The sequence below is a fragment of the Mustelus asterias genome, chromosome 1, assembly GCF_964213995.1.
Source record: "Mustelus asterias chromosome 1, sMusAst1.hap1.1, whole genome shotgun sequence".
Taxonomy (NCBI): domain Eukaryota; kingdom Metazoa; phylum Chordata; class Chondrichthyes; order Carcharhiniformes; family Triakidae; genus Mustelus; species Mustelus asterias.
In genome coordinates, this window is record NC_135801.1 from 45103520 (window position 1) to 45130309 (window position 26790).

Below are 26790 nucleotides of genomic sequence, written 5' to 3' on the forward strand. Positions count from 1 at the left end.
TCGAGTCTGCACCGACCACAATCCCACCCAGGCCCTACCCCCACATATTTTTACCCACCAATCCCTCTAACCTACGCATCTCAGGACTCTAAGGGGCAATTTTTTTTAACCTGGCCAATCAACCTAACCCGCACATCTTTGGACTGTGGGAGGAAACCGGAGCACCCGGAGGAAACCCACACAGACACGAGGAGAATGTGCAAACTCCACACAGACAGTGACCCGAGCCGGGAATCGAACCCAGGACCCTGGAGCTGTGAAGCAGCAGTGCTAACCACTGTGCTACCGTGCTGCCCACGGTAATCAACAGATTAGGTTATAATGACCCTTAACTAGATTGACTAAGTGGTCAAAGGTTATTGTGATCCATAACTTCAGGTGACATCAAGCTCCTCACCAGGTAGAGATTCTCCTCGGCCGTTGATTTGTTTGCCACAAGAAAATACCGAGCCTCTCAGTTTACAGCTCCAACTCTCGATCTCGGGGTTAAATAGTTCTACCCAAATAATGGAGTCTTTACCTTTTTGCACTTTGAACTTCAAGTGATCACTCTCCTCCCCCTCCAACACAACACTGCAAGCTTTCAATGACTGATCCGCTTTATTCTGAGTGCCAGTGTAATAACACAAGGTAACTCGATACAGCAAATAACTACTAAAGGATTTATTAATAAGAACAATATACAACAAAGGGTTTAACAGCACAACTAATGCAGGATTATTCCTAACAACACCCTGACTCCAGCTGAAGCCCTTCAGCTCCAGAAATGCTCTCCCTCACTCCCAATTAGCCCAGTTTCACATACTTGAGGTCTATTGGCTCTGGATCAGTCACATGGTCCATGAAGGCTCACCTTTTAAAGAGGCCATGCTACCACAGGGACTTTACCTAATGTCAATTAAATAAGGAAGTAGTGGACCGACTGAATAATTACTTTGCCTCACTATTCAATATATGAGGAAGAGGTCAGTATATCAGGCATCCTAAGGAAACTATGATTGAATCAGAGAGAGAGACTCCCCAAAATTAACGTAAGCAAAATAACATTAATGAAGAAAATAATGCCACAAGTAGTAACAAAACCCCCAAGTTCAGATAGTTTCCATTCTAAGGTTTTAAAAGGTACAAGTGAGAACATTGTTGAACCTGAACAATAAGCTTCCAAAGTTCTTTTGAATACATGTCAAGGAAGGCATGACGTGGAGATGCTGGCATTGGACTGGGGTGGGAACAGTAAGAAGTCTCACAACACCAGGTTAAAGTCCAACAGGTTTATTTGGTATCACTTTGAACTTCAAGTGATCACTCCACTCCGCCCCCGCCCCCCTCCACTTCGCCATCGCTACACTGTAAGCTTTCAATGACTGATCCGGTTTATCCTGATCACCAGTGTAATAACTCAAGGTTATTCTGCTGTTTGTGATTTATATAAACGATCTGGAAGAAGGTGTAACTGGGGTGATCAGTAAGTTTGTGAGTTTGCGGACGACACGAAAATGGCTGGACTTGCAGATAGTGAGGAACATTGTCAGAGGCTACAGAAGGATATAGATAGGCTGGAAATTTGGTCAAAGAAATGGCAGATGGAGTTCAATCCAGATAAATGCGAAGTGATGCATTTTGGTAGAACTAACGTAGGGGGGAGCTATACGATAAATGGCAGAACCATAAAGGGTGTAGATACGCAGAGGGACCTGGGTGTGCAAGTCCACAGATCCTTGAAGGTGACGTCACAGTTGGAGAAGGTAGTGAATAAGGCATATGGCATGCTTGCCTTTATAGGACGGGGCATAGAGTATAAAAGTTGGGGTCTGATGTTGCAGTTGTATAGAACGTTGGTTCGGCCGCATTTGGAATACTGCGCCCAGTTCTGGTCGCCACACTACCAGAAGGACATGGAGGCTTTAGAGAGAGTGCAGAGGAGGTTTGCCAGGATGTTGCCTGGTATGGTGGGGCTTAGTTATGAGGAGAGATTGGGTAAAATGGGGTTGTTCTCACTGGAAAGACAGAGGTTGAGGGGTGACCTAATAGAGGTGTATAAAATTATGAAAGGCATAGATAGGGTGAACGCTGGGAAGCTTTTTCCCAGGTTGGTGGTGACGTTCACGAGGGGTCATAGGTTCAAGGTGAGGGGGGGAGGTTTAACACGGATATCAGAAGGACGTATTTTACGCAGAGGGTGATGGGGGCCTGGAATGCGCTGCCGGGCAAGGTGGTGGAGGCGGACACACTGGGAACGTTTAAGACTTACCTAGATAGCCACATGAACGGAGTGGGAATGGAGGGATACAAAAGAATGGTCTAGTTTGGACCAGGGGGTGGCGCGGACTTGGAGGGCCGAAGGGCCTGTTCCTGTGCTGTATTGTTTTTTGTTCTTTGTTGTTCTTTGTGACTCGGTACAGCAAATAACTAACAAAAGGGTTTATTAATAAGAACTGTATACAACAAAGGGTTTAACAGTGATACCAAATCAAACTGTTGGACTTTAACATGATATTGTGAGACTTCTTACTGTGTCAAGGAAGGTGAGAGAGGGAAACCAGGGAATTATAGAACAGTTAGTGCATCATCTGGCCAGATTTTGCACACTCTGGGGAGGTTGGAAGGTGGGTGGGGGTAATATAATTTTGAGTTTAATGCCAGTAGGCAATGTTCCTGTCACTTATCAACCATACCCCTCCCTTGTGCTTAGAAACATAGAAACATAGAAAAACTACAGCACAAAACAGGCCCTTCGGCCCCACAAGTTGCGCCGAACATATCCCTACCTTTTAGGCCTACCTATAACCCTCCATCCTATTAAGTCCCATGTACTCATCCAGGAGTCTCTTAAAAGACCCTATTGAGTTCGCCTCCACCACCACTGACGGCAGCCGATTCCACTCGCCCACCACCCTCTGTGTGAAAAACTTCCCCCTAACATCTCCCCTGTACCTACCCCCCAGCACCTTAAACCTGTGTCCTCTCGTAGCAGACATTTCCACCCTGGGAAAAAGCCTCTGAGAGTCCACCCGATCTATGCCTCTCAACATCTTATATAAGAACATAAGAACATAAGAAATAGGAGCAGGAGTAGGCCATCTAGCCCCTCGAGCCTGCCCCGCCATTCAATAAGATCATGGCTGATCTGACGTGGATCAGTACCACTTACCCGCCTGATCCCCATAACCCTTAATTCCCTTACCGATCAGGAATCCATCCATCCGCGCTTTAAACATATTCAGCGAGGTAGCCTCCACCACCTCAGTGGGCAGAGAATTCCAGAGATTCACCACCCTCTGGGAGAAGAAGTTCCTCCTCAACTCTGTCTTAAACCGACCCCCCTTTATTTTGAGGCTGTGTCCTCTAGTTTTAACTTCCTTACTAAGTGGAAAGAATCTCTCCGCCTCCACCCTATCCAGCCCCCGCATTATCTTATAAGTCTCCATAAGATCCCCCCTCATCCTTCTTAACTCCAACGAGTACAAGCCCAATCTCCTCAGCCTCTCCTCATAATCCAAACCCCTCATCTCCGGTATCAACCTGGTGAACCTTCTCTGCACTCCCTCCAATGCCAATATATCCTTCCTCATATAAGGGGACCAATACTGCACACAGTATTCCAGCTGCGGCCTCACCAATGCCCTGTATATATATATATATATATATATACCTCTATTAGGTCTCCTCTCATCCTACGTCTCTCCAAGGAGAAAAGACCGAGCTCCCTCAGCCTATCCTCATAAGGCATGCCACTCAATCCAGGCAACATCCTTGTAAATCTCCTCTGCACCCTTTCAATCATTTCCATATCCTTCCTGTAATGAGGCGACCAGAACTGAGCACAGTACTCCAAGTGGGGTCTGACGAGGGTCTTATATAGCTGCATCATTATCCCCGGACTCCTAAACTCAATCCCTCGATTGATAAAGGCCAGCACACCATACACCTTCTTGACCACCTCCTCCACCTGCGGGGTCGATTTTAGAGTCCTATGGACCCGGACCCCAAGGTCCTTCTGATCCTCGACAGTACTAAGAGTCTTTCCCTTTATATTGTACTCCTTCATCCCATTTGACCTGCCAAAATGGACCACTACGCATTTATCTGGGTTGAAGTCCATCTGCCACTTGTCCGCCCAGTCTTGCATCCTATCTATGTCCCTCTGTAACTTCTGACATCCCTCCAGACTATCCACAACCCCACCAACCTTTGTGTCGTTGGCAAACTTACCAACCCATCCCTCCACTTCCTCATCCAGGTCATTTATGAAAATGACAAACAGCAAGGGTCCCAGAACAGATCCCTGGGGCACTCCGCTGGTGATCGACCTCCATTTGGAAAAAGAGCCATCTATACCCACTCTCAGCCTCCTTTGGGCAAGCCAGTTCTGGATCCACCGGGCAGCAGCCCCTTGGATCCCATGTCCTCTCACTTTTTCTAGATGCCTTGCATGCGGGACCTTATCGAATGCTTGTCAAATCTTTACATGCAGTAGGTGGAGAGTGCAATGGGTCAAAACCCGGCAGATAACACCTCTTGGGCTTTGCACAGAAAATAGGGATGGATGTGCCTCCTTTACAGACCCCTTTTCTGTCAGAAGTTGTCCCTCTCACCCCAAGTTCCAGACAATCTATATTTTGCCCCCTACTCTGTCCGCTAAGGACAGGATGAAATTAAGGATAAAATGACTGAACCTGTAACAATTTCAACTAATCAGAGAACGTTGACGTCGATTTGGAAAGAATAGATAATGCCTGGAAAATTGGATTAAAATTTTTGAAGAGGTGACTAAAGTTGTGGACAGGAAAGTGCCTTGGATGTTATTCCTATGAACATCCAACATTCCTCATGAGAGAACTGCTAACTAATGTTGAAGCTTATGGAATTGACCTTGTTAAGAAATTGGCCACATAACAGGAGACAGAGAGCAGGAATAATGGGGAGGTACTGGCAGAATACAAGTGGTGTCCAGCAAGTATCTATCTTGGGGCCTCAACAATATCCATTCGTTATGAACTTAAATAATGGGATAGAAAGCCATCTCTGCACTTTCTGGTGACACAAGCTAGGTCTGGCTCCTGCTCTAACCAAGACTGCAAGAAACTACAAGAGTTGTGAATGTAGCCCAGTCCATCACGCAAACTTGCCTCCCATCCATTGACTAAATTTTCAATTGATCACTTGACTCAATATTTTCACAATGTCAGCTGTACTTTCAAAGGTGAATTTCATATAATGGTTTTCACACATTGGTGTTCAGCATGAAAAAGTAATTTTGTTTTGTGCCCTATAGATACCAAGCCCAAGCAGTAGCCAACTTGAACATCATATACATGTTGTGGTCTATTGTGTGTGCTGCTCTAAGAATTGGTCAAAGTGATGGAAATAGCAGCACCTCTCAAGAAATCCTAGACTTTCTTCAAGGAAATCCATCTTTCAGCATCAAGAATTTCACCAAAAAATATGGTTACCAACTTGATAACTCCACTCTCCTAAAATGTGACTTCTTTGGGGAGCCCTGCTCTGCAAAGGTAAATTAAACTATTTATTTTATCTTGGAATTAAAATTCTTAGGGGTGAATTTCCACAGGGTTCTTCTTGTCTCCTAGTGTTAATTCAATTGATGGTTGGTAGAGACCTTGGAGAAGCAGTGTAAATAACAATTGAAGATATTGATGAAACTAAGACCTAAATTCTAACACCAACCTGTCTTCATCCAGCCCTTTTCCAATTTTAGCAAAGGTAGGACAGAGTTTTATTATTTGAATACTATAATGTTTGGCCATTTGTGAGTCATTTAAACCTAATTTTAAATTTAACCTTGGTGGGCTAAGTGTATAGGATTTTCTGAAACCCAATGGCTAAAGAGAGGTGAGGACAGCTGAATCCATGAGGTCTTTCCATTTGCCTATTGAATTCAGCTTACCTGCTTCATCCATTCTCCTGTGATCAGACATTTCCCCAACCATTTGGATCTGGCCTGACCTTTCCAATCTTGAATCCCACCTGACCAGCCTCCAACTTTTCCTCTGACCTTCAATCGCCCTAAGTCCAGCCTGCAACATTCTCTTTGTTCTCCAATGTTGCCACTCATCTGCATGCTGATCTCCGTCTGGCCTCTAATTTTATTTGAGCCACTGATCTTCTTCACCCATCACCTTTCCAATCATGTGGTCCCATTTCTCTGCTCCCTCACGGTGGCTTGATGTTGAAGGATTTCCCATTGAGTAATCCACCAGCCTCTCAACCTGGTGAGGAAGTGGAGATAGGAAATGATAATCTGATCCTGACATTAAATTCACACAAAGAAAGAACAAAGAACAGTACAGCACAGGAACAGGCCCTTCGGCCCTCCAATGAGGGGCACAGATCAGCTAGATAGTCAATATCTTTTCCAAAAGGTAGAGGAGTCTAAAACTAGAGGGCATAGATTTGAAGTGAGAGGGGAGAGATACAAAAGTGTCCAGAGGGGCAATTTTTTTACACAGAGGGTGGTGAGTGTCTGGAACAAGCTGCCAGAGGTTTTGTCTTTTAAAAAGCATTTAGATAGTTACATGGGTACGATGGATATAGAGGGATATGGGCCAAATGCGGGCAATTGGGATTAGCTTAGGGGTTTTTTAAAAAAAGGGCAGCAAAGACAAGTTGGGCCAAAGGGCCTGTTTCCATGCTGTAAACCTCTGTGACTCTATGGGCCCTACTTTACCATTTGGAGTCTAAGTGCCGAATCCAGGCGTCAAATATTATTGGGGGGCGGCACGGTAGCACAGTGGTTAGCACTGCTGCTTCACAGCTCCAGGGACCTGGGTTCGATTCCCGGCTTGGGTCACTGTCTGTGTGGAGTTTGCACATTCTCCTCGTGTCTGTGTGGGTTTCCTCCGGGTGCTCCGGTTTCCTCCCACAGTCCAAAGATGTGCGGGTTGAGGTTGATTGGCCATGCTAAAAAAATTGCCCTTCGTGTTCTGAGATGCGTAGGTTAGAGGGATTAGTGGGTAAATATGTAGGGATATGGGGGTAGGGCCTGGGTGGGTTTGTGGTCGGTGCAGACTCGATGGGCCGAATGGCCTCTTTCTGTACTGTAGGGTTTCTATGACTTCTATGACAAATAGATCCGCGCCTGGAATCCTCTTTCCAGCGCGCCATTATGCTTTTTGCCGGCTCCGTTCCGATTTGTGCTGTGGGCGGGGCATAGCGCTGCCGGACTGATTGGAGCTCTGAACTGCGCATGCACAGTTCGAAAAAAATCCGAAGCAGCGTGCCCGGGCGGGTAGAAAAAAGCAGAGAGAGCGGCTCTCTGACCCAGATCATCTGGACGGGTGGGGGGGGGGGGGGGGGGGGGGGGGGGGGGGGGGGGAGGGGAAGAGGAGAGGGGGCAGGACCCAGATCACCCTCTGGTGGGGGGTGGGGGTGGGAGGAGGAGAGGGGGCGGGACCCAGGGGGTGGGAGGAGGAGAGGGGGTGTGACGGGTCCATCTGGCTCAACAAGTCAGTTACAATACTGCGTTCAGCATCTACTGAACCATCTTAGATACAAAGGATAATGGCATTAGGGTTCTGCATGTAAGCCTTGCTTATGCTAAAAATTATATCCTTGGTGTCGGCAGTCATTCCTAATGTTACAGTACTGATAACACCAGGAAGATCGACCAGTACCATTCATTATCCTTTGTATCCAAGGTGGTTCAGTAGATGCTGAATGCAGTATTGTAACTGACTTGGTGAGCCAGATGGACCCACAAGGCAGAAGGACCATCTTTGTGTTGACCAAAGTGGATCTAGCTGAGGAACATACAGCTTATCTTGCTAACGGAAGGATGATGGAGGGAGACCAGCGATCGAGGTAGGTTGGGGGTGTGCTCTGCCGAGAGGGGCCTGCCTCCCAGGGGGGTCTGATCCCGGTGGGGGTGAGGGGTTGTGCTCTGCCAGGGGGGCCTGCCTCTCAGGGTTTTCTGATCCCGGGGGGTGGGGGGGGGGGGGGTGGTCTGCCGGGGTGGTTAGTGGGGGGGTCCACAAGGATGGTCAAGGATTATGGGCTTCAGAGGTTCCCCTACAGAAGAGAAATCCGCTTTGGACATTTATTCTGCAGGTCGCTAAAAGCACGGATCCGGATTGGGCTGCGCGGTGGTAAAGTGGGATTTGGTGGTAGAGCTGGGCGCGCGGTTCATTAAGTCGATTTAAATGCATGCTAATTCGGGCGCGGACCGGATCCGCGCCCGAATCGGGTGTCTGCTCGGAATCGGGTGCAGATCGCGTTAAAGGCCCGACGCCCAACTTTATCGTGATTTTGCGCCCGAAAACGGGCGCGAAGTTTTGGTAAAATCGGGCCCTATGACTCTAACCCTGCGCCGATCATGATGCCTGCCTCAACTAAAACCATGTGCACTTATGGAGTCCGTATCCTTCCATTCTCATCCTGTTCATGTATTCGTCTAGTTGCCCCTTAAATGCTGATATCGTACCTGCTCCCACCACCTCCCCGGGCAGCGCATCCCAGACATTCACCACCCTCTGTGTAAAACACTTGCTTCGCACATCTCCTCTGAACCTTAACCCATGCACCTTAAACCTATGTCCCCTAGTACTTGACTTTTCTACCCTAGGAAAGAGCATCTGACTATCCACTCTGTCCATGCCACTTGTAATCTTCTAAACCTCTATCAGGTCACCCCCTCAACTTCCTTCATTCCAGTGAGAATAAATCGAGTTGATCCAACCTCTCCTCATAGCTAATACCCTCCAGACCAGGCAACATCCTGGTAAACCTCTTCTGTACCCTCTCCAATGCATCCACATCCGCATACAATTGATAAATAACCAGAATGAGATATTGATTTATTTTTAATGATCTGGAATGCATTGTTTAAAAAAGTTTGGAAGCAGGTTCAATAGTAACTCTCTGAAAGAAACTGGAGGTATTGTTAAAAAGGAAAAAAGAAAGGCTTTGGGGAGGAGCAGAGAAGTGGGATTACTTGGAAGCTCTGAGAATGAGCCAGCACTGGCATGATGAACCAAATGGCCTTCTGTGTTCTTTGGTTCTTTGACTGCAAAGTTGTACTCTGTTACCTTTATGATATGTTTCATGATCTTCTTGTATGTGGTATTAACAGTTAAAGCCCGGTACACACTCACAACGCATGTACAGTCTCTCCCTATTGTGAATGGTGCAATATTAATTCAGGCTGTATAATTGGTTAATGTTCTTTCTACAGTCAATACACTGAAACACTCTCAGTTTGTTGTGTTTTTGCCTTTCATGTTGCTGTTTTGGTGCCAAAGTGGTGTCTGTGCCATGTGCCAAGTCTGGCACAACCCATACCAGATATCACCTTAGTGAGCGTATTAAGCGTGGGGGGGTGTGGTTGGGCGGCACGGTAGCACAGTGGTTAGCACTGCTGCTTCACAGCTCCAGGGTTCCGGGTTCGATTCCCGGCTCGGGTCACTGTCTGTGTGGAGTTTGCACATTCTCCTCGTGTCTGCGTGGGTTTCCTCCGGGTGCTCCGGTTTCCTCCCACAGTCCAAAGATGTGCGGGTTAGGTTGATTGGCCAGGTTAGAAATTGCCCCTTAGAGTCCTGGGATGTGTAGGTTAGAGGGATTAGTGGGTAAATATGTGGGGGTATGGCCTGGGTGGGATTGTGGTCGGTGCAGACTCGATGGGCCGAATGGCCTCCTTCTGCACTGTAGGGTTTCTATGATCTATGATTAACATGGGCACCAGAAGCATGTTGAGTAGGCAGACCCCACCTGACTATGAGTCAATATGTGACAAACACAGCTGAACATGGAATTAAAAACAGAAACTGGAGGAAATATTCAGCAGGCCAGACATGATGTATGGAGAGAGAAATGGGCTGGGATTTTCCAACCCTTCCCACTGGAGGATCTTCCAGTCCCATCGAAGGTGACCCCCTGCGGCAGGTTCCTGGCAGCAGGGTGGAGGTGGGGGAGGGAGGGAGGTGCTGGTGGTGGCAGTGGGGGGGTGTGGTTGTGACAGGGAGGTGGTCTTGGGAGGGGTGGGGGGGTTGTAGGGACCACTACAATTCCCGACCCTCCATTATTGGGCGGCACAGTGGTTAGCACTGTTGCTTCACAGCTCCAGGGACCTGGGTTCGATTCCCGGCTTGGGTCGCTCTCTGTGTGGAGTTTGCACATTCTCCTCGTGTCTGCGTGGGTTTCCTCCGGGTGCTCCGGTTTCAAAGAACAAAGAACAAAGAACAGTACAGCACAGGAAACAGGCCCTTCGGCCCTCCAAGCCTGTGCCGCTCCTTGGTCCAACTAGACCAATCGTTTGTATCCCTCCATTCCCAGGCTGCTCATGTGACTATCCAGGTAAGTCTTAAACGATGTCAGCGTGCCTGCCTCCACCACCCTACTTGGCAGCGCATTCCAGGCCCCCACCACCCTCTGTGTAAAAAACGTCCCTCTGATGTCTGAGTTATACTTCGCCCCTCTCAGCTTGAGCCCGTGACCCCTCGTGATCGTCACCTCCGACCTGGGAAAAAGCTTCCCACTGTTCACCCTATCTATACCCTTCATAATCTTGTATACCTCTATTAGATCTCCCCTCATTCTCCGTCTTTCCAAGGAGAACAACCCCAGTCTACCCAATCTCTCCTCATAGCTAAGACCCTCCATACCAGGCAACATCCTGGTAAACCTTCTCTGCACTCTCTCCAATGCCTCCACGTCCTTCTGGTAGTGCGGCGACCAGAACTGGACGCAGTACTCCAAATGCGGCCTAACCAGCATTCTATACAGCTGCATCATCAGACTCCAGCTTTTATACTCTATACCCCGTCCTATAAAGGCAAGCATACCATATGCCTTCTTCACCACCTTCTCCACCTGTGTTGCCACCTTCAAGGATTTGTGGACTTGCACACCTAGGTCCCTCTGTGTTTCTATACTCCTGATGACTCTGCCATTTATTGCATAACTCCTCCCTACATTATTTCTTCCAAAATGCATCACTTCGCATTTATCCGGATTAAATTCCATCTGCCACCTCTCCGCCCAATTTTCCAGCCTATCTATATCCTGCTGTATTGCCCGACAATGCTCTTCGCTATCCGCAATTCCAGCCATCTTTGTGTCATCCGCAAACTTGCTGATTACACCAGTTACACCTTCTTCCAAATCATTTATATATATCACAAATAGCAGAGGTCCCAGTACAGAGCCCTGCGGAACACCACTGGTCACAGACCTCCAGCCGGAAAAAGACCCTTCGACCACTACCCTCTGTCTCCTATGGCCAAGCCAGTTCTCCACCCATCGAGCCACTTCTCCTTGTATCCCATGAGCCTTAACCTTCTTAACCAACCTGCCATGTGGGACTTTGTCAAATGCCTTACTGAAATCCATATAGACGACATCCACGGCCCTTCCTTCATCAACCGTTTTTGTCACTTCCTCAAAAAACTCCACCAAATTTGTAAGGCACGACCTCCCTCTTACAAAACCATGCTGTCTGTCACTAATGAGATTGTTCCGTTCTAAATGCACATACATCCTGTCTCTAAGAATCCTCTCCAACATCTTCCCTACCACGGACGTCAAGCTCACCGGCCTATAATTTCCTGGGTTATCCCTGCTACCCTTCTTAAACAACGGGACCACATTCGCTATCCTCCAATCCTTCGGGACCTCACCCGTGTCCAAAGAAGCGACAAAGATTTCCGTCAGAGGCCCAGCAATTTCACCTCTCGTCTCCCTGAGCAGTCGAGGATAGATGCCATCAGGCCCTGGGGCTTTGTCAGTTTTAATGTTCCCTAAAAAACCTAACACTTCCTCTCTCGTAATGGAGATTTTCTCTAACGGGTCAACACCTCCCTCCGAGACACTCCCGGTTAACACGCCCCTCTCCTTCGTGAATACCGATGCAAAGTATTCATTTAGGATCTCCCCTATTCCCTTGGGTTCTAAGCATAATTCCCCTCCTTTGTCCCTGAGAGGTCCGATTTTCTCCCTGACAACTCTTTTGTTCCTAACGTCTGAATAGAATGCCTTAGGATTCTCCTTAATCCTGCCTGCCAAGAACATCTCGTGCCCTCTTTTTGCCCTTCTAACTCCCCGTTTGAGATCTTTCCTACTCTCTCTGTATTCCTCCAGAGCTCCATCTGTTTTCAGTTGCCTGGACTTAACGTACGCCTCCCTTTTCATTTTAATCAGATCCTCAATTTCCCTGGTTATCCACGGCTCTCGAATCCTATCTTTCCTATCTTTCCTTTTTACAGGCACATGCCTATCCTGCAGCCTTATCAATAGTTCCTTAAAAGACTCCCACATGCCAGACGCGGACTTACCCTCGAACATCCTCTCCCAATCAACATCCACCAATTCCTGCCTAATCCGGCTATAGTCAGCCTTCCCCCAATTTAGCACCCTGCCCGTAGGACAGCACTCATCCTTGTCCATTACTATTCTAAAGTTAACAGAGTTGTGGTCAATATTTGCCACATGTTCCCCTACCGAAACTTTGACGACCTGACCGGGCTCATTTCCCAGAACTAGGTCCAGTATAGCCCCCTCTCTAGTCGGGCTATCTACATACTGTTCCAAAGAACCTTCCAGTACGCATTTTACAAATTCCTCCCCGTCCGGTCCCCCAGCTCTAAGCACTTTCCAGTCTGTGCCAGGGAAATTAAAGTCCCCCACTACAACAACCCTATGTTTTCTGCACCTATCCAGAATCTCCTGACATATCCTTTCCTCCACTTCCCGTGGGCTGTTGGGTGGTCTGTAGTACGCCCCCAGCATAGTGACTGCACCCTTCCTGTTTCTGAGTTCCACCCACAGCGACTCAGTACATGACCCCTCTAAGTTGTCTACCCTCTGCACCGCGGTAATATGCTCCTTAACTAATATCGCTACTCCCCCACCTTTTTTAGCCCCTCCTCTGTCTCGCCTAAAACACTGATACCCCGGAATATTCAGTTGCCAGTCCTGTCCTTCTTTTAACCAAGTTTCCGTCACCGCAACCACATCCAAATTCCGCACAAGCATTAAGGCCCTAAGTTCGTCTGTTTTACCCGTTACACTCCTCGCATTGAAGCAGATGCACTCCAGACCTCCAGGCCCAGTCAGGTCCTCCTCCTCCAGAGTGCTCCTCTTCTTAGCTAGCCTTGCCCTGGCCCCCAGCTCGACCCCAGCCTCAGTATTTACTGACCTCCTGTTTTGTTCCCCACCCCCCTGCCACACTAGTTTAAATCCTGCCGAAACACTCGAGCAAAACTCCCAGCCAGGATATTTGCTCCCTTCCAGTTAAGGTGTAACCCATCCTTTCTGTACAGTTGCCATCCTGACTTGAAGATTTCCCAGTTATCTATGAATTTAAAACCCTCCCTCTTGCACCAGTCCTTTAGCCACGCGTTCAACTGTAGAATCTCCCTGTTCCGAGCCTCACTTGCACTAGGCACCGGGAGCAGTCCAGAGATTGCTACACTGGAGGTCTTACTTTTTAGCCTAGCACCCAACTCCCTGAATTTCTCTCGTATGACCCCCCTGCTCTTCCTACCTACATCATTTCCCCCAATGTGTACAATCACATCCGTTTGACTACCTTCCTTTTTAAATATGCTTCCTACCCTCTCGGAGACATCCAGTACCCCGGCACCAGGGAGGCAGACTACCATCCTGGATTCTCGTTCAGTCCCACAGAAGCGCCTGTCCGTGTCTCTAACTATTGCGTCCCCCACAACTATCGCTCTCCTAAACCCCTTCTTTCCCTTCCGGACCCCTGAGCCTGTCTCCGTGGAGGCGATCTGGTCCTCGTGGCTTACCCCTGGAGGGTCATCCCCCTCCACAGAATCCAAAACAATATACCTATTGTGGAGGGGGACAACCACAGGGGATCCCTCCACAGACTGCTCACTCCCTTCCCTTCTCCCATCTGTTGCCCATCCCTTTCTCTTATGGGAGACTGCCACTGGGGTGCTTTCTGGCACATCACCCTTCTGACTATTACCCCTCCTAACCACGACCCACGTGTCTTCCTTCCGAGACCCTGGTGTCACTACCTGACTATAACTTTTATCTATGACTCTCTCATTTTCCCTAACTAAACTGAGTTCATCGAGCCTCAGCTCCAGCTCCCTTACACGATCCTTCAGGAGATGCAGTTCCACACATCTGGCACAGATATGGACTTCCGGGAGGCAAGTTGTCTCCAGGAACTCCCACATCCCACACCGAATGCAGTATACTGGCCTCCCACTCATACCAGCCATGTCCTTTTTAGTTTTGGGGATAAAACAAAAAGGGGGTGTAACCGAAGAAAAACAAACAAACAACCTTCCTCGCCGAAGCCCTGTGAGCCAAAGCCCTTTTAGCTCTCACTCTGTCCCCTGCTCACTCCACTGCCCGCTAACGACGCTGCCCGCTCAAAGGTGCGGCCTACTTTTAAACCCTCCAAAATCTTCCCAGGCTGCTGCTGGGCCTATTTCCTGTTTAGAAAAAAAAACCTCCGATTTTTTTCACTAATTGAACTGAAAAATAATTAAATAAATTAATTACTCTACTGCAGCCCGAGCAGCACTCCCACAGTGAGACACCAACTGTCACACTCTACTGCAGCCCGAGCAGCACTCCCTCACTGAGACACCAACTGTCACACTCTACTGCAGCCCGAGCAGCACTCCCTCACTGAGACACCAACTGTCACACTCTACTGCAGCCCGAGCAGCACTCCCTCACTGAGACACCAACTGTCACACTCTACTGCAGCCCGAGCAGCACTCCCTCACTGAGACAGCAACTGTCACACTCTACTGCAGCCCGAGCAGCACTCCCTCAGTGAGACACCAACTGTCACTCTCCTCCCACAGTCCAAAGATGTGCGGGTTAGGTTGATTGGCCATGCTAAAAATTGCCCTTCGTGTCCTGAGATGCGTAGGTTAGAGGGATTAGTGGATAAATATGTAGGGATATGGAGGTAGGGCCTGGGTGGGATTGTGGTCGGTGCGGACTCGATGGGCCGAATGGCCTCTTTCTGTACTGTAGCGTTTCTATGATTTCTATGATTATTATGCAGCAATATAAATTCCATTCAGCTGTTAGGGACACGGGGGGACAGTTTCTGCTTTTGCTGCCAAACGACCAAACAGTTTGACACATCTGTTATGTTATATGATTGTCTCGTATGTGATATTAACAGTTTGAACATTCAAAAGAAGCTGCTGGCAGAAATGAAACTATGTCTGGATAAAGTGGTTGAATTGGCTCGAGCGATGAAAGTGCTGAACAGAGAACTTTTGAACTGCAAGGCATGCAGGGAAAGATGAACAAAGTTTGTCAGACAATGGCGGCTGCTCAAAATACCAGTAGCGAGGGACCAGCAGAGCCCGTGAGAAGGAAGGGAAATCACCAGCCATAAGGGGCTGACGAGTGTTATCATTATGGGGGGACACCATCCCCAAGACAGATGCAAATGTAATTGTTAATTTGTTTCAGATGTAATTGGTAGGGCCACATACAAGCCAGATGCAGAGTCAGACAGATGACACCTGGTTGCCAGAAAATAAAACAAGGACTCCAGTGAACAAGATTGAGGAATATTTGGAACAGAAGTGCAAAGTTTATGGCTGGTATTCTCCCCAAAAAATTCCAGATGTCAAATTTGCGTGAAAACTGGAGTAAATCCTGCTGTTTTTTCAGTGAAAGTTTCAAAATGAATCTCCCACACTCTGTGCTGCAGAATGCACTAGCATAAATCACGTGAAAAATCTGTGGGCGGAGCCTATTCCCACTGGAGAGGCCGACAGCAGAGCACTGAGCAGGCCACTATACATGCGCCGATCTGTCAGTGCCAAGATCGGCACACGCGCAATGGCCTCTGCCTGCTGGCCTCCCAATTGCTGGCCAGCCCCACGATCCCCACATTGCTTCTGCTCCCCCACGACCCAACCGCTCGCTCATCCTGAGCATGCCTGGACTTCAACCTCGCGCCCCCCAACCCCCCACCCCCAGCCTGCCTAAATCTTGCTCCCCTCTCCCCCCCTGGCAACCCCAACCTCTTCCCCCCTGCAGCTCCACCATACCCCCACCCCCTGGCAGCCCCAATTGCTGACCTCTCTCCCTCTGCTCGAACCCAAAGTGCAGAGTGGCAGCGGGAACCCCCACTGATCCCCCATTAGGCTCTGCTCCCTACTAGGCTCCACCTCCTTGGCACTACCCCACGCCCGATGGACAGTGCCAAGGTGCCCCTTGACCATTGGCACTTTGCCCATTTGGCAGTTCCAGGGGGCACAGGCTGGCACTACCAAGGTGTCAATGCCAGGGTGGCACCCCACTGGCATCTGACCCTCTGGGGTGGCCCCCGATTGCCGACCCTTCACTCCAGTGGGGTCAGGCTGCCAGCTCCCTGAAAGTGGAGAGCTACTGTAAACCCTACTGGAGTGAAATACTCCTGACAGGGAGAAGGGAGATGCTAGCAAGAGTCCGGAGATTTCTGTCCCGGGCCCACTAATAGCATTTAAATTATATTTAAATTATTTGAATAATTTATGCGGCTCCTCACTTATTTCCAGTCCGGATCTGACGCCGCCAGAAATCCAGCACTGGGAGATGCTTGCGAGACGGGATGCCCAGCGTGGATCCCGCGCATCGGGCGCTGCTCGAATCTCCTGGCCTGCTGTGCTAAAAAATTAGCGCAGCCGGATGGGGGAATCACGCCCTATAACCTCAACATTGTAAAGTTAAATAAAACAACCCCCCATTAAAATCACCTTTATGGCTAACGGGCATCCATTAACTATGGAGGTTGATACAGGCAATTTCACCATGGTAATAGATGAACAGAGTATTTGCAGGGAAACCTGCAACCTACGAGGCTCAACAGTGCCTCGGCAAAGTTGGCAACCTACACAGGAGAGGCACTGAAAATATTGGCATGCCGTCAACTTTGGTGTCTTGCCAGCACCAGTCTGCTTAGCCTACCCCTATGGTAGTGAAAGGACCAAGGCCTAGCCGAATAAGATAATATTAGCTGAAGCATCTCAAGTTGAATTGGCTGGAAATATTCAACATCACAGCTGGGGTTTTCAAGAAGCTCTTGTCGGCATGTTAAGAAGTTTTTTCAGAGAGAGTTGGGATGCATACCAGGAGTTAAGGTCAAAATTTATGTGAACCCTGAGTCAAAACCAACATTTTTTAGAGCTCGTCCTGTCCCTTATGCCCTACATAAAAAATTGTTGATAAAGGTGCAGCAAGCCATTAGGTAGATAAATGAAATGTTGCCCTTCATTGCACGAGGATTTGATTACAGGAGCAAGAATGCCTTACTGCAGCTGTACAGGGCCTATGTGAGGTGATACTTGTAGTACTATGCGCAGTTTTGATCTCCTTTTCGAAGAAAGTATATACTTGCCACACAGGGAGTTCAGCAAAGTTTTACCAGACTGATTTCTGGGATGGCTGGAGTTTCATATTAGGAGAGATTGGGTCAACTGGGCTTACATTAACTGGAATTCAGAAGAATGAGAGGGGAGCTCATTGAAACATATAAAATTCTGACAGGGCTGGACAGACCGGGTGCAGTGATGTTGTTTCCTCTGGTTGGGGGAGATGAGGGGTGGGTGTCGGGTGGGGGGGTGATCTCGAACTCTCAGGATACAGGATAGACCATGTAGGACTCACATATAGAACAATTTTCTGACTTGAGGGTGGTGAAACTGTGGAATTCTCTACATCAAAAGGCTGCAGGAGATGCTCATTTGGAGAGTCGGTGCAGACTCGCTGGGCTTCTGCACTGTAGGGATTCTATGGTTCTGGAAAAAACGATTTCTAGTCTCTAAAGGCATCCAGGGGTATGGGGAGAGAGCAGGAGTATGGTGTTGGGATAGAGGATTAGGCATCAAGGCTGTTATTGATTCGTAGAAGCGGCTCAAGGAGCCAAATGGCCTACTGTTCCTATTTTCTATGTTTCTATGGATGGAATTTTCCACTTCCATTTGCACTGGGCAGGTTCAGCGATAGACGCAGAAAATATCATGAGAAGTTTAAAGTCATGTTTCACAACAATGTGAAAGCATGATGCAGTTTTCCCTTCCCCCAGTCAGTGACAGGCTATATTTCCTGACATTCAACGCTGGAAGCCTCACTGTGCCAGAAAAATGCCCCATGTCAAAAAATCCATCCACGACGACATGATGGCAGGATGGAGGGAAGCATAACTTGTCTTAGATGTCATGCTCCTGCCAAGCATTATAAATAGAATCATAGAATCCTACAGTGCAGAAAGAGGCCATTCGGCCCATCGAGTCTGCACCAACCACAATCCCACCCAGGCCCTACCCCCATATCCCTACATATTTACCCACTAACCCCTCTAACCTTTGCATCCTGGGACACTAAGGGGCAATTTAGAATGGCCAATCAACCTAGCCCGCACATCTTTGGACTGTGGGAGGAAACCGGAGCACCCGGAGGAAACCCACGCAGACACGGGGAGAATGTGCAAACTCCACACAGACAGTGACCCAAGCCGGGAATCGAACCCAGGTCCCTGGAGCTGTGAAGCAGCAGTGCTAACCACTGTGCTACCGTGCTAAGCAGTGCTAACCACTGTGCTACCGTGCCACCCCTCAAACAGCGAGTGTCTGAGTTGCTGGTGGGATGGTGAATCAAAGGCTGCCCCGCCAGCAACAAGTTGTGGGACTCATGATTTTAAGCTTCTTTTTCAAATTTCTGCACCAAATGACCGAGAAAGCCGCATTTCTGTTGGCGATTTCAATGCTGTTTTTTCCACCCAAGATCTATTTCCAGCACACTTTAGATGGTATCAATCTCACGGATATAGGTTACACTCTGCTTTCTTCTTTGGGTGGCATAGTGGTTGGCACTATTGCCTCAATACGAGGGACCTGGGTTCAATTCCGGCTTTGGGTGACTGTGTGGAGTTTGCACATTCTCCCTGTGTCGGCGTGGGTTTCCTCCAGGTGCTCCGGTTTCCTCCCACAGTCCAAAGGACATGCTGGTTAGGTGTATTGGCCATGCCAAATTGCCTCTTAGTGTCAGGGGATTAGCAGGGTAAATACATGGGGCTACAGGGATGGGGCCTGGGTGGGATTGTTTGTCGGTGCAGGCTCAATAGGCTGAATGGCCTCCTTCTGCACTGTAGGTATTCTATGTATTCTATTCTATGATTCTCCCTGCCAGAATTACTCTTCAAGTGCCTGAAATAAATCTCAATTCCTAGACTATGAAAATTTATTGCAAAAATAATTTTGTGATAAATGATACAATTCACAGTAAAAGCCCCACACAATAGATGAGTTACTTAAAATATTAAATTGATACCTGTAACGTTCTTGGAAGAAAAAGGTGACTTCAAACTAAAAGCAGAAAATAATAAAAATACTCAGCAGGTCTGATAGCATCTGTGGAATGAAGTTTCAGGTTATTCTCTTTTTATGGTTCTCAAAGTTTTCCATCACTCAGGAGTTTTCCTCACCTCATGTTTGGGTCTGTATTGGATAAACAGAAGGATATTGATTGCTATGATAAGTCGTATTATAAAACAAACAGGATGGCAAATGGTGAAGACGATGAACCTTGGTCCTTGTACTCTAATAATTCCGATGTTCCTATATAAAGTGCAATTACTGTTTATTATGAGAATCCCTTTATGGTGCATGATTTTTTCGCTATCATGTTAAGTAAATCAATTAGCTGGTTAAACTTTTATTATCTGACTGATGCGCGATTAAATCACTCGGGAGGCTAGATCGTACCCGGGAAATAAAGGCTTTTATTAGTAACAATACTATATAACAATACAATCCCAGACTAAAGGGTCACCAGGCAGTGCAGTGACCTTTATACTCCTCCAGGTAGGCGGAGCCAACTGGAGTGTACCACAGAACAATATCAACAGGTAGAACACCCCAACCCTAACCCCAACAGTGACAACAGTAACATATCTACAAGTACCCATAGTGGTAACCATCTATGGTTCAGTACCCATAGTGGTAACCATCTATGGTTCACCACATTCACCCCTCCTTTAAAACAAAGGCCGGCAGGTCAAAAAAAAACAGAACGAACTGTCCATATATTCACAAGTTCAGTCGCATTGGAGGACAGCACCGTCTCTGCGACCTCCTCAACACTGGCGGTAGCGCCGGTTCTGGTGACCGTGATGACCCTCTCTCCAAGGCGGTGTCCAGTGACTCCTCCACTTCCTCACGGACAGGTGGACCACGAGGTGGCGACAATCTCCTGGACTCGAGCACGCCTCGAGGTGGCAACAATCTCCTGGACTCGAGCACGCCTCGAGGTGGCGACAATCTCCTGGACTCAGGCAAGCTGTACACGGGAGTAAGAGGATTAAGTGGTGGTCCCGATACTGCCCGCGCCATGTCAGGAGGGGAGATAAAGGTCAAGGGGTCCCTAACCAGGGGTGTGGGAGCGACAGGGGTTTCCAAGTCCCCTGCAGGCGCCAGATCTCGAATAGAGACCGTGTCCTCTCGCCCGTCAGGATATGCCACATAGGCATATTGAGGGTTGGCGTGGAGGAGATGGACCTGTTCAACCAAAGGGTCAGACTTGCAGGTCCTAACATGCCGCCGCAGGAGGACAGGTCCTGAGTACATCAACCAAGACGGCAATGAGGTCCCAGAGGAAGACTTCCTAGGGAAGGAAAACATCCGCTCATGTGGAGTAGCGTTGGTTGCCGTACACAGGAGGGACCGGATTGAATGGAGCGCATCAGAAAGTACCTCTTGCCAACGGGAGACTGGAAGACCCTTAGACCTCAACGTCAGTAAGACAGCCTTCCAGACTGTAGCATTTTCTCTTTCAACCTGCCCATTACCCCTGGGGTTGTAACTCGTAGTTCTACTTGAGGCAATCCCTTTTGAGAGCAGGTATTGCCTCAAGTCGTCACTCATAAATGACGAGCCCCTATCACTGTGGAAATAGCTGGGGTAACCGAACAGGGTGAAAAGATCCCGCAATGCTTTGACAACCGTGGCAGCGGTCATGTCTGAACAGGGAATGGCAAAAGGGAATCGTGAGTACTCGTCAATCACGTTGAGGATCTGTCGAAGGGAGGGGGCCCTTGAAGTCCACACTCAGTCTTTCAAAAGGGCGAGTGGCCTTAATGAGGTGTGCCCTGTCAGGTCGATAGAAGTGCGGTTTGCATTCAGCACATACCTGGCAACTTCGGGTTATTGACCTGACATCATCCACTGAGTAGGGTAGATTCCGGGCCTTTACGAAATGGAAGAGCCGAGTGATCCCCAGATGGCAGAGATCATTGTGGAGGGCCTGTAATCGATTCTCCTGCACACTTGCATATGTTCCACGCGACAGGGCGTCTGAGAGCTCATTGAGCTTCCCCGGACGGTACATGATATCATAGTTGCAGGTGGAGAGTTCGATTCTCCACCTCAAGATTTTATCATTTTTGATCTTGCCCCGTAACGTGTTGTTGAACATGAACGCCACGGACCGCTGGTCCATGAGCAGGGTGAATCGTTTTCCCGCCAAGTAATGGCGCCAATGTCGGACGGCCTCCACAATGGCCTGGGCCTCTTTTTCCACCGCAGAGTGCCGAATTTCAGGGCCTTGGAGGGTGCGAGAGAAAAAGGCGACGGGCCTGCCCGCCTGGTTAAGTATGGCGGCCAGGGCGAAATCAGCTGCATCACTCTCCACCTGAAAGGGGATGGACTCATCGACAGCGTGCATCGTGGCTTTCGCGATGTCAGCTTTTATCCCTTCAAAGGCTAAGTGAGCCTCTGCTGCTAGGGGAAAAGAGGTAGAATTGATGAGCGGACGGGCTTTGTCCGCATAATTGGGAACCCACTGTGCATAGTATGAAAAGAAACCTAAGCATCTTCTCAGTGCTTTGATGCTAGTGGGTAGGGGAAGTTCAAGGAGGGGACGCATACGGTCTGGATCAGGGCCAAGGACCCCGTTTTCCTCCACGTATCCGAGAATTGCTCGGCGGCGCTTGCTAAATACGCACTTCTCCCTGTTGTAGGTCAGATTCAGGCGAGGCGCAGTGCGTAAAAATCTAAGGAGATTGGCATCGTGGTCCTGCTGGTCATGGCCACAGATAGTGACGTTATCCAGGTACGGGAAGGTAGCCCGCAGCCCATTCTGGTCCACCATTCGGTCCATAGCACGCTGGAAGACCGAGACCCCATTCGTGACACCAAAGGGAACCCTTAAAAAGTGGTCAAGACGACCATCCGCCTCAAAGGCCGTATATTTTCGGTCCTCTGGGCGAATGGGGAGCTGGTGGTAAGCTGACTTCAAGTCAATGGTGGAGAACACCCGGTACTGCGCGGGAGAGGATACGCGTCCAACTGCGTGTATCTATTAATGGTCTGACTATAGTCTATGACCATCCGGGGTTTGTCTCCAGTTTTAACCACCACGACTTGCGCTCTCCATGGACTAGTGTTAGGTTGAATGATCCCTTCCCTGAGGAGCCGCTGAACTTCAGATCGAATAAAGATCCGATCCTCAGCGCTGTAACGCCTGCTCTTAGTTGCGATGGGCTTGCAGCCAGGCACGAGATTCTTGAATAAAGATGGTGGGGTGATTCTGAGTGTCGAGAGGCTACACATGGAGAGCGCTGGGCAATTTGGAGGCTGCTGTGCTCCCACTGAAAGTGGAGGGAGTGCCCATCGTACTGCAGGGTTACACTCCTCAGGTGGACCATAAAGTCTAGTCCCAGGGGTATCGGAGCACAAAGGTGCGGTAACACGAGGAGCCTGAAGTTCTCATAAACTGTGCCCCGCACCATTAGGTTGACCACGCAGCTCCCAAGCACGGTAACAGATCGGGACCTCGACGCCATCGAAATTGTCTGTCTGACGGTCCGTACTCGGAGACCGCACCGTTTCACGGTGTCAGGGTGAATGAAACTCTCCGTGCTCCCGCTGTCAAACAAACAATGAATTAGGCGTCCATTTACCTCTATGCCCATCATGGACTTGTCGGGTCTGTGAGGCTTGGCCTAGTCCAGGATGATTGACGCCACCGTTGGGTCTTGAGTGCAACTGCAGGCAGCTGAGATGGTTGATGATGGTGACCCCTGCTGGTCGTCTGCGGTCGGTGCCGACCAAAATGGCTGCGCCCATGGATCGCACGTGGTCGGTAGCGCTAAAAGTGGCGGCCCCTGCAGGTCACACATGTCTTGCGTCTTCGTCGTCAGGAATGGCGGCGCTCGGGAATCGCATGTGGTGGAAGACCTCGAAGAAGCTGGAGACAAGGAGACAGGCTCTGGAGAATCACATGCCGCACTGCTATGTTTGGAGGGTGGTTTGGTCCTGCATACTTTGGCATAGTGCCCTTTCTTCCCACACGCGGAGCAAAATACCGTTCTGGCTGGACATCGCTGCCGAGGGTGTTTCGCCAATCCACAGAAATAGCACCGCGGGCCTCCTGGAGCTGCCGCCGTCGTCAGGTCCGAGGTTGAAAGCACAATCGCGCTGTTTTTCGGAGCCGCTGGGTAGAGTTGAGTCGGTGGCTGTACTTGCCACGATGTTCCCACGTGGTCAGTGGGGTAAGTTTCTAGACTTCTGGAGGCCGTTTCCATCGTGTCAGCCAATTCCACCATTTTAGCTAGGTCTAGGTTACCTTGCTCTAGAAGCCGCAGTCGAATATAAGATGAGCCGATTTCCGCCACGAACGCATCTCGGATCAAGTCATTAGTATACTGGGCCGCCGACACTGGCTTGCAGTTGCAGGCTCTGGCTAGCTGCTGAAGTTCGCGCAGGTACTGTTCTGTCGTTTCGCCGGGCTGCCGCCGTCGAGTGGCTAGAAGGTGTTGAGCATGAATCTCGTTTGGCGGTTTGTTGTACAGTTTCTTAAGTAGTTCAATGGCCCCTTTGTAGTCTTGGGCATCGCGGATTGATGAGTATACAGTGTGGCTTACCCTTGCGTGGAGGACCCGCAGTCTATCGGCGTCGTTTTTAATGGCTGTTGAAGCATCGATATAGTCTTGAAAACACTTCAACCAATGGTCGAAAGTGTTCGACGCTCCCACTGCACGTGGATCTAAGGTAAGCCGATCGGGTTTCAACATTTGCTCCATGGGTTTTTTTTTACCAAAATTTGTTACTAATAAAATTGATGCACGATTAAATCACTCGGGAGGCTAGATCGTACCCGGGAAATAAAGGCTTTTATTACTAACAAGAATGGAGCACACTATATAACAATACAATCCCAGACTAAAGGGTCACCAGGCAGTGCAGTGACCTTTATACTCCTCCAGGTAGGCGGAGCCAACTGGAGTGTACCACAGAACAATATCAACAGGTCGAACACCCCAACCCTAACCCCAACAGTGACAACAGTAATATATGTACAAGTACCCATAGTGATAACCATCTATGGTTCACCACACTGACCAATGAATAAATAGTCCCAGTTGTTTACTGTTATTGAGTACCATATTTAGAAAATATATAAAAATAATTGAAATCACAAGTTAGACTCAAGGATGACAGAAACTGAAAATACCTTTTCAGCATTCAAGATAACCTTTATAAGTGTATTTTCCTCCAACTATTCTGATCTGATAGTGTTTACTGTCTGCCAAATGTTTTTACATTTTGCTTTTGTGTATTTTTGTATCTTGAAACATCCAATAAAACGAGGGAAAAAAAACAAATATCATTGGGCTAACTTTTGTATTTGCCTTCTAGGATTTTCAACATGTTTTTACTGAATATGGCAGTTGTTACACTTTCAACTATGATGATAACGCTAAAAGGAGAGCAAACATTTCAGGAAGAGGACTAAGCGTGATGCTTGATATTAAACAGGTTAACTTTAACAATACTAAGCAATAGAATAAGCTGTTTGGTGTGGATAATTGTGGGAAATTTCAATATTTGGGGTTAAAGAAAACAAGTAATTAGTAATATAAGATTTAAGTCATTGAGATAAATTCATTGAAATAGAATGTGTTCAAAGGCACATGTGGGGTCTTATGATCTTAAAATCAGAGTGGTAAGGATACCATTCAAAAAACTTGGTGTGCTGCGTTGAAAGTCATATTGACATAAAATTATTTGCAACTCACAGCAAACAAACCACTCTATACCAATATTTATGTTCCACATTTAAAAAAATCATCGACTGGTTACAGTACAGAAGGCCATTTGGCCCATCGATTATGTGATGGCATTCAGAAGGAACCATTCATCAACTGTCACTCCCCCTGCCTTTTCCCCGTAGGTCTGCAAATTTTTATTTTCATATAATGTTCAGATTCCCTTTTGAAAGCCTCAGTTGACCTTGTTTCCATCACACATTCAGTGTATTCCAGATCTATAAAAATCACACGTCCCCATTGCTTCTTTTGTTGCTTACCTTAAATGTGTGCCCTCTAGTCCTCAATCCTTTCAGTGGGAATAATTTTTCCTGATCTACTCAGTCCAATTTCTTCATGATTTTAAATTAAATCTCCTCTTCATGGAGAACAGTCCCAGTTTCTTCAATCTTTCGATGTAACTGAAGTTCCTCATCACTGAAACCATTCTTGTGAATCTTTTTTGTACTTTCTCCAATGCCTCTACATCTTTCCTATAGTGTGGTGCTTAGAGCAGGAAATGTTTCACCAGTTGAGGTTGAACATGAATGTCATTTGCATTCATTTACATCGCATGAATGAATGCTCATTGAAACAACTGCCCACTCCGGAATTTGCTCACACCTTCCAGTCCTCCAGTACCTTCCCCCTATCCAGTGAGGATTGGAAAATCATCCTCAGAGCATCCTTCAGCAACCTTGGAAACAATCCATCTGGCCCTTCAGGAACATGCCTTCTGGAACTTACAAGGTTAATAATTAGAGCTCACAGATTCAAATTCATTGACAAACAATTTCCAAGGTGGATGAGGAAAAATGTTTTCATTCAGATTGTCGTTGGGATTTGAAATCAATCTATCTGAAAAGATGGTGGAAACTGATTCCAGAAATAATTTCAAAAGGGATTTGGACAAGTAATGGAGGATGGGAAAGCTTGAGGCTTACAGACAAAAGATGAGGTGAGGGCCTGAGCAGGACAGCTCATTTAAAAAGCCTACATGGTAATGGTGGGCTCAATAATTTCCTTCTTCAATGTAAGTTTATATGATTCTATGGTATTTGTTCAGAATTTCATCAAATAGCTTATCTGGCATATTATGACAAAATTTATGTTGATCGTCCCATTGGCAACTAATGTCAAAATGCCGCCCAGACCCAAACTCAGCAACCCAGATTTCCTCCTGCCAATTGTTAATCAGTGATCCCAGCGAGACCCATATGTACCTGTGGACATCCACTAAGGACAATTCTTGGTCTGACACTTCTGTCATGCACGAGAAGAATTTTTTTATCAAGGTTCACAATGAACAATGTCTAACTCATAAATGGTACTTGGCACCTGTGAAAACGTGGTCTGGAATCTCCTCCAGACACATTGAAAAAGGCATCTCCGGATATCCACTAGCCCATTCTACCAATTCATCGTAATCTTGGGACATAATCATCCCCATTTTTAGGATGACCTGGTGAGCGCTGGAGAGTCCATCCTTAAAAGCCAGGATGAACACTCAATCCCCTCGACCTGGGTTCCCTTGTCCTGAGCACTCTTGATATACCTGGAACAACCGTTCCCCGTATTCAGAAGCTCCTTCCCCTTTTAACTGTTTTGTTGTGGTAATTCTGCTCCAGTTAGTGGGAGCATTCCCTAATACCCTCTGAATCTCTGCTTTAAACTGGGTGAAGGGTGCCTGTTGGGCATCTATTTCTGATGTTAGGGCGACTGCATGTGTCCACCGTCCCCCACTATAATCCTGTGCTGGA

The 26790-nt window shown here is 48.0% G+C and overlaps 1 protein-coding gene across 1 annotated transcript in view; it reads left to right on the forward strand.

The window, feature by feature from the left end:
- The window catches only part of LOC144506996 (bile acid-sensitive ion channel-like), a 173717-nt gene that overhangs the window by 47747 nt on the left and 99180 nt on the right, over positions 1-26790 (forward strand). The window contains exons 5-6 of the mRNA XM_078233549.1: positions 5276-5513; positions 24642-24761. Of these exons, the coding sequence (XP_078089675.1) occupies positions 5276-5513; positions 24642-24761 (358 nt within the window). The remainder of the gene's footprint in view (positions 1-5275; positions 5514-24641; positions 24762-26790) is intronic.